The 8113-nt window shown below is 35.8% G+C and overlaps 1 protein-coding gene across 1 annotated transcript; it reads right to left on the reverse strand.

Annotated features, from left to right (window-relative positions):
• Positions 1-475: 475 nt before the first annotated feature.
• Positions 476-7590, reverse strand: LOC132640762 (uncharacterized). The gene is made up of 6 exons (XM_060357518.1): positions 6926-7590; positions 3520-4055; positions 3295-3418; positions 2928-3209; positions 2728-2847; positions 476-1203 (listed from the first exon to the last, which is right to left on the reverse strand). The coding sequence occupies exons 4-6, from the start codon at positions 2955-2957 to the stop codon at positions 757-759; spliced, it is 597 nt and encodes a 198-aa protein (XP_060213501.1). The 5' UTR covers positions 2958-3209; positions 3295-3418; positions 3520-4055; positions 6926-7590; the 3' UTR covers positions 476-756.
• Between the last annotated feature and the right edge of the window lie 523 nt (positions 7591-8113).

An 8113-nucleotide genomic window follows, 5' to 3' on the forward strand; every position in this document is an offset into this window, starting at 1 on the left:
ATATAAAGTAAATTATATTAATAATATAATGATATGAGTTTAACGACCTCATGAGGCCGGTAATTTATATGATTATGTAATATATTGTTTTAGATTTTTGTCATCGTGAGATCGGAATTTTAAAATTTTTGCAAAATATTTACAGAAACCCGACCTCATGAGGTTAGTAATTTCTAATTTTTGGGAAAATTTTACAGAAAACCGACCTCATGAGGTCGGTAATTTGCAATTTGTAGAGAATTTCGCAGAAAACCGACATCATGAGGTTAGTAATTTATAATTTCTGAGAAAATTTTCTATAAAACCGACCTCATGAGGTCATTAATTTTTTTTTTTTTTTTTTTTAGAAACAGACCTCATGAGGTCAGTATTCTGGAAACAAAATGGTAGAATCTAACAACTATTCCAGCTGCCCCCTGTCAAGATGAAAACAATTTTATATTCAACTAAAACCAACTCAAACAGCAGCCAACAATTCACCAAACTACTACAAATACATAAAACATTAAGCAACTTCAACAAACACATATACTACAACCACCAATACATCAAATTCAATTCGAAACTACTTCAAAGTTGAATCAAAACGTCATTCAAACATTCAAAAGAGACATTAAACTACTTCAACCTTTGCAAACATCCACAAAACATTAAACTAACTTACACTAAGTTAGTCTACAACACTAGACTACTTCACCCCTCGCAAACATCCACAAAACACTTACACAATCCACAAATCCACCACAACATTAACATTCAAGCATGCCTTTGTGTGTTTGACGGGTGAGTCCCATCATCATCCGCACCACTACATTGAGTATGGGGGTTACGAGCATCATCAGCACATGAGGGAATCCCCCTCGAAGCAAGTAATGCATCTAATTGGGCCCTCATACCGTCAAACTGCGTATCCCTTCGCCTCTCCCTTTCCTCTGAGGCCTGTAGTTGGCTAGATAGCTCGGCAATCTTTTGTTCCATGGCCATAGCACTCACTCTATCAAACGACTCGGTATTGGAAGAATGTAGGCCTTCCAAGGGTGACCGGTATTGACGAAATGCACGATGTGGCATTCCGTAAGCTGTGCCAAACCTAGTGGGACCACCAACACTCTCAAGCCATCTTTCCTCCATTTGTTCTTCTGGCAGTTGTGTGTTGGGTGGCTGAGTACGAAAAAACTCTGCCTTTGAATGTTGATATTGATTCTGAAATTAGAAAGTAAAATTAGCAACCAAGTTAAATCTCGAATTCAATAGAAAAAACTATCAAATATTTAGTAAACAACCAAAATAGAACATGGTTGAAATCAATACTACTAACAATTCAACAAAAAGATGGTTGAAATCAATTGGCTAACTACTTCCTGATGAAAATAGTGAAAATAAGAAAAGAAATATGTTGAACCCGATTTTATTTAACTACATAAACCATAATCAGTATTGATACCATCATGTAAGTATTTTCAGTTCACTCAATTATTTCTCAATATTTTGTGAATTATATACTATTTTGCATATTAGGCCATTAGCTGAATGTTATATTTGACCATTGAAGTTTTTTTTTTTGGGTTATATAAATGTTTATTGTGGCAGTGACTTTAAAAAAAATATTTGTTAACTACTGATTTTACTCTTCACTTTGTTATCATGATTCCAGCCATTGTCAACACAAGCATATTTTCCTACTAAAATACTGTCAAGATGATGTGAGCTAGTACTTATAGATTTAAAGTCTCATAGCCATTCTTTTATTACACAGTTCGATTATTTATCTTACCTCTGCTCTATTTCTGTGATAGAAGAAGATTCACTGCTCAGTGATTAGGAGTTGATGCAATGGAAAATATTTTCGTTCTCATTCTTGTTGATACAGAGATGGTGTGGTTCTCTCTTCCTTTTTAATTTGAATCTTTATGCTAAATTTGCTTTTCTGGTGTTTGTCTTAGGAAGTTAGAACAAAAAGATCCTTCCTAGTTAAGTTACTTTGCTATAGGTATATCTCTCTGTTTCTTTCATGTTTTATTACTTTTTTGTAAGGTTGCAGCTCTTATTTTGTTTACTATGCCAATGACGACTGAGTTATTCCGTGTCAATTTCTTGAAAGAGCTCTTATTTTGATTATATTCTTGGAACATAATGAGTTGTCCTTTGTTATTCCTTACCTATTTTACTGGTGAGGGATGATATGCGAAGCGAGGACTTCACTATCATGATGTTTCCTATTTGTTGTCTAGAGATCAAATGGCTTTCTGCCTCTATTGCTAAGGAGTTGTAAGTCTTGTGTATGTTGTTCTGATGGAAATTCCAGAGATATTTATTAGGCTCTATTATGTGGTATAGGCTTTGAATAAGTATATCCATTTCTTGGATACTTGTAGAATTGGTAATTGAGTTATGTTATGTATGCATGTTTCAGGGGCTCTTATACTAAGCTACACAGGTATTCAGAGGCTCTTATACGAAGCTATTCAGATCTAAATATCTCTTGATCAACACTTGCATCTCCTTAAGGTACTAGAATAGGTTTGTGCATGTGCGTTTTTCTCCACTCATATGCGTGTTGGTAATATTTTCTCTCACATGTGACTACATATTCATTTTACTTCAATCCATATACAAACTAGATGAGGTAGATGAAATTACATCTTAACCAATCGGTTTTCAAGTAAGTCACTCGCTATAGACAACTTAATCTAACAAACAATATATGAAAAATAAAAGGAAGCTTACGTAGGTCCGCTCAGCCCGTTCCTCACACCACTGGTCTGGATCATTAGTGTTTGCCTTCTTCTTCACGTGAGCGATCTTGAACGCCTCATCTTGAGGCACTGGCGTCCCCCGTTTTAGTTCCTACAAAAGAATAAATTGATTAGACATAAAGAAAATAAAGTAAATTCACAATCCTACAAGTACACTTAAGGTAGACTTGCCAACTTCCTCCTCACGGCCTCTTGGCTCATAGCCCCACTAGTGTGTAGGGAGCCACCCTTCGTCGAATTTCTAGCCTTCTTCCCTATGTCACTTAGTTGTAAGAATCTTTCATTAGTTGCTCAGTAATGAAGTAGCTTGGCATAGTTTTCAGGAAGGATCCACTTGGGCTTCTTATTAGATTCACGAACCCTTCCTAACATGTCACTTAGTAAGCGCTGAGCTTTCTTCATGAAGTTTTGGGCTAGCTGCTTCTCATGTTCCGGGCGCCAGACACATTTTTCCTGCAATGAAAAGTAAATGAGTTTATTAATAAGGAATCGATCAATATAACCGGATTGTACACTTAAAAATAATAAATGCATATACCTTAAATGCATAATAGATCTGTCTCTGGCGATTTGGTGACATCTGGCCCCAAGTAGGTGAGTCTTTAAATAGTTTTTCTATCTCATCCGTAAGGAGTCTTGAAGCTTTGTCTGGTAACCAACGACTAAAAATATAAAAATTAAACACTTAGAATTGATTTAGAGCATAATCTTTGGATAAAGGCAACTGGTGATAGGAGTGGTTCTAGCGGAAGGAAACTCATACCCGTATCCTGCAGGCTCGATGATGAGTCGCCCTGATGAATCATAAGATTCTAGTTGTGAAGCACTTAAACCTCCACGTAAGTCATTCGCGGTAGGAGTGTGCGGCGCAGATCTACTTTCTCGAAGATCAGGACCCGTAATATTGTACTATTCAGTAGATGATGAAGAATGATGTGATGCAGTCGGGCTAGGAGTGGCCGTCGGAGTACCACTAGACGTAGCCTGCTGAGATCCGGAAGTATACCATGTGAAGCCCCGTGGGGTAGGATAACCTGGTGTGGACATCATCGAGGGGCTTTGGGGAGGCGCCTCAGTAAAGCCCTCGCGTTGAGCCATATAGGGCCGACCAAAGCTGTATGGAGGTGGAAGACTATATGCAATGTCGTTCATGAGGGGATCATAAGGCAATGGAGCACCGCGTGGTGGGAGATGTGGCGACGGGCTTCTATCTCTAATCACAAGGTTTTGTGGTGGTCTCTGGGAAACCCCCGTCTCCTTAGCCTTCTTTGTTTTCTTACGCTTTTTTTCACCTGCCATCTATACAATAATATATGTAAGTATCGCAAATATAAATTAATCGAAAAGCAATACATAGTAGTAGTGATACATGTTTGTTACTCTAATACACTTTATTAGATTTGGCTACCAAAAATAAAACACGCTATAGTTCAAAATGCAAGCAAGTGGCAGATTAAAAAAATATGCAGGAACCAGTGAAAATAAATGGAAAGACTTGTGATGAAAAGGAAAGTCAAGTCATCTGGAACATATTTATATTTGTTGTTGTTTGTATCACTGATCCTTCACAATTGGGAAATGATTTGGTATTCACAAGGTTCATGCCATATTACCTATATTATTCCATTGATCCAACATGCACAGCAAATGACATGGTTGTTATACCCCATTTTAACCGGAGTCAAAATGGTTTACAACATCCCGGTAATTTCGGGGTTAATTAAAGTTAGGGAGTCGCCACCTAATTACTTATGGTGAATTAGGACACCTAAAGTTTATGAAAGTTATTTTCTAAAGTTAACTCCATTTTAAAGTCTACGAAACCAAAAAGATCTAGGTAAGGGTTCAACTAATCTAAAGGGAAGGTATTAGGCATCCTTTAAGATCCATTAACAATGGTTAACCGACCGGACTTATGTTAATTAATTAGGCTAAGTGTAATCCCTAAATAAGTGGCAAGACAACCAAGGGAATAAGGATAATAGTTAATCAATTAAACAGTTGATTTACATAGTATGTATAATATAGTAAGTCAAAATATTTGGTTATATAAGAATCTCAAGGTAAACGAAAGTTTTCGTGTTTTGAATTTCTTTAAAACATAGGTGCAAAAGTAAGCTTAAAAAAAATAGTTAAACTTAGTTAAAATGATTGTAAAGCCCTCATGACGAGTGTAGAAAGAATTCAAACTTCTTTGTGATTTAAATGGGGCTAGATTATAGGCATCTAATTCATGTTAAAGAAGATTGATTATTTAGCATTAAAAAAAATCATTTCGACTTATCACTTGTCAAACTCGAACTTTAAGAATTAAAATCTGATTTGGAATTAAAAAATGTTTCCAGATTTAGAAAACGGATGAACAGCCCTTTAAAATATTTGTTGATCTAAGCTATAAGCTACATAGGGAGTAACTAAAGTCATAACACTCAATAACACAAAGTAGAAGTAGAATGTTAGTCACACAAGATATTTAAATCTCGCCAACGACTAAACAAAAGTGACATAAAATGATTTTAGCCATTTTCGGTTTTCACGAAGGAGAAATGATGTTCTGCAATTCTCCGCTTGAGAAAAGTAAAAGCGAAGACGATGAATGATATGCGGACTCCGCAAGAGGTGTCGTTGAGTCTCAAAACGAAACTCTTCGGCTCCGGTGTTCATGCAAAGGAAAAGAAAAATAGGATTAGAAAGAAAATCCGATTTAAGCAATTATGGAGGATAAAGAAGAAAGTTAAAGAACTTATGCCAAACAAATTCAAAATATTACATTTACTATAACGTCAACAATCTGAAGAAACAAACAAATTCAAAGCCAATACTCATATTGAAACATAGTACACATCAGTTTCCTCATATCATACTACAAAAAGTAGAACCGCAGAAACATTTTTCTCACGGACAGAAAGTCAAATAGCATATCATAATAATATAAGAGAGCCACCCAAAAAACACAAAGCACTTATCTTTGCCTTTTAGACTCACGATTCAGAAGCGAAGGAAACAAATAAAGTAAACAAATGTTGACCAGTTATTGCTATCAATGCTGTTGCTATCACTGTTGTTACACCTGCTATTGCTATCACCGAGAATTACTTTATCCAACCGAGAATTACACCTGCTATTGCTATCACTGCTGTTATTAATGCCCTCATTGCCCCCTCTATCTCAAATTTGAGGAATGAACGAGTATTGACCAGTTAATAGAGAAGTGGCATTTTAACATAGAGACAGACTCCAATAATCTTTAGACATGCTAAGGTTCCATTTTTTATGTCCAGAATTAAACCAATGATCTAATCTTCAGCAAACTCTAAAGGGTGAAACTAGTTGTTCTTTTTTTTTTTTTTTTAAAAAAAAGGTTGCAATGGAGAATGCACTGCCTAAACAAATAGGCTGAGAATCATAGTCTCCATACACCAAATTTCCCGTAAGATTGTCTTCAAGTGCCATCGATATCAACAAGAACACCTTAATTCTTAATTACCTAACTGTCCTAAACTTTAATTTCTACTAAACTAGAACTGGGCAGTACCACATTAACTGCAGACTTCAAAGCCGATTCACAGCAATCACAAGACTGTCTATAGATTCCTCTTTTTAGTTTTATAAAAAAAACTATTCAGGACCTAGTCATGCACAACCAAACTGTTTAAACAAGTTTAAAATTCACTCATAACTTAGTTGTTTAAAGACAGAACCAAATTAGCTCCTTTTGTTTGAAAGAAGTGAAATCTCTTCACTATAGGCATTGCCCAAGGCCAACACATCATATCTTAAACTCTTTTCACAGGAACAGATAGCTTATCACAAAATTTTAAACCGTAAGGCCATGTAAGGAGAACTTACAGTGTTTTACCTTTATTCAGAGACATATAATACCAGTTTTAACTCATTATCAAACTGCTTGAGCACATTTTTTAAAAAAGGATGGACAATGCTACATACACAAGTTCATGAAATCTATTTGCATAGCCTTTCACCTTTACACGTAAACCAGACTCGAGATGAGAAATGCAAACATTCATTAGCTATAGCAGCTACACGAAATGAGAAATGCAAACATGTTTTTTTAAATCACAAATCGTAACAACAAGACGTTAAAACATGATTTTTCTATGCTAACATAATTTAACAAAACGATAAGTCAAAATAGCATCAGATTTTACCTGTTGGCGGTGCAGCGAACGGGGCATCGACGACCTCAAATCTACTCTCCCGTTATGAACAGATTCGAAACTCGAGTAAAAAATTAAATTGCCTCTGTCGTAGTTAAAGTTCTTTTGCCGAACAACGACGAAAGTTAATCGAATCGTCGAAAACTTAACCTTTCATCACAAATCTCATATTTCAACAAAAAGTGTTTTCTGATTTAAAGGGTTCAAGACCAGATTAAAAAGAAGAACTCAAAACTTTGTAACAAAACACTCGCGTATCACCAACCAGTCTTTTTTCTCCTCCTTTTTTGCTGAAGATATATGTCATATATATAGGTGGAAAAGACTAGGGTTTGCGGACTCTTGAGCGGAAAAACGAGATCAAGCTCTTGGTCAGAGGTCATTTTGAAACTTAAATGTTATAGAATAGGACGAAACTCACGTGATTTGATTCAGATCTTGCCCGAAAATGGAGAGACCGAGACTCTGGCTTCGAGATTTAAGGTACTATCCAAACACGAAACAGGACAGAGACATTAAAATACGCTCAGACAAAGGTAGAAAGAGATAATACTTGCACAAAAATGGCATGGTAATGGCCTGCCATGGTCGAGAGAAAAAGGTTTCTTGTTTGGAAGAGGAAAGGGGTCAGAGAGATGAAAGGGAAAAGTTGTGCGACTCATTTTCTTTAGGTTTTAGATGATGAAATGTAAAAGTGTGGGCCGGGTCGGGTAGAGGGATAGTGGGCTGGGTTGGTGAAATTTAAAACGTGGGTTGGGTCAGTGTAGGCGGGTAGTGGGCTGATTTGGGCTCAAATTATGTTTGTTGTTTGGGCCATTAATTGGCTGAAGTATTGGTCTTTCCTCCTTCATTTTAATTATTCTTGGATATATTATGTGAAGACAAATAGTAATTAATATGTAGAAAGTAAAGGACTTACTAAAGTATTGACTTATAATTAATTTAGCGAGTACAAATCCTAAAATGAAATGATGACGAACCATTTAAAATTTGTGATAAAGTAATGCTAGTAATGTTGATAGTAGAATAGTGAAAATGTAAATAATAAGAGGGATAACGATATTAATAGTAGTAGCAATAAAAATAACAGTGAAAATAAAGTATTTAGCTCGTTAATAAATTTTAGAAGCCTAAGAAAATAAATTGGAATAAAGGAGGGACAAAATTGAGTGTCAATAA

The sequence above is a fragment of the Lycium barbarum genome, chromosome 5, assembly GCF_019175385.1.
Source record: "Lycium barbarum isolate Lr01 chromosome 5, ASM1917538v2, whole genome shotgun sequence".
NCBI lineage: Eukaryota > Viridiplantae > Streptophyta > Magnoliopsida > Solanales > Solanaceae > Lycium > Lycium barbarum.

What these genes read in the sequence shown, in the direction of transcription:
- LOC132640762 (XM_060357518.1), bottom strand. Translation starts at nt 2,957, where the DNA reads ATGAGCCAAGAGGCCGTGAGGAGGAAGTTG. An exon ending in AGGCCGTGAGGAGGAAGTTG is followed by an intron (nt 2,848 to 2,927) that starts GCAAGTCTACCT and finishes ATTCTTTTGTAG; the next exon opens with GAACTAAAACGGGGGACGCC. An exon ending in AACGGGCTGAGCGGACCTAC is followed by an intron (nt 1,204 to 2,727) that starts GTAAGCTTCCTT and finishes TTCTAATTTCAG; the next exon opens with AATCAATATCAACATTCAAA.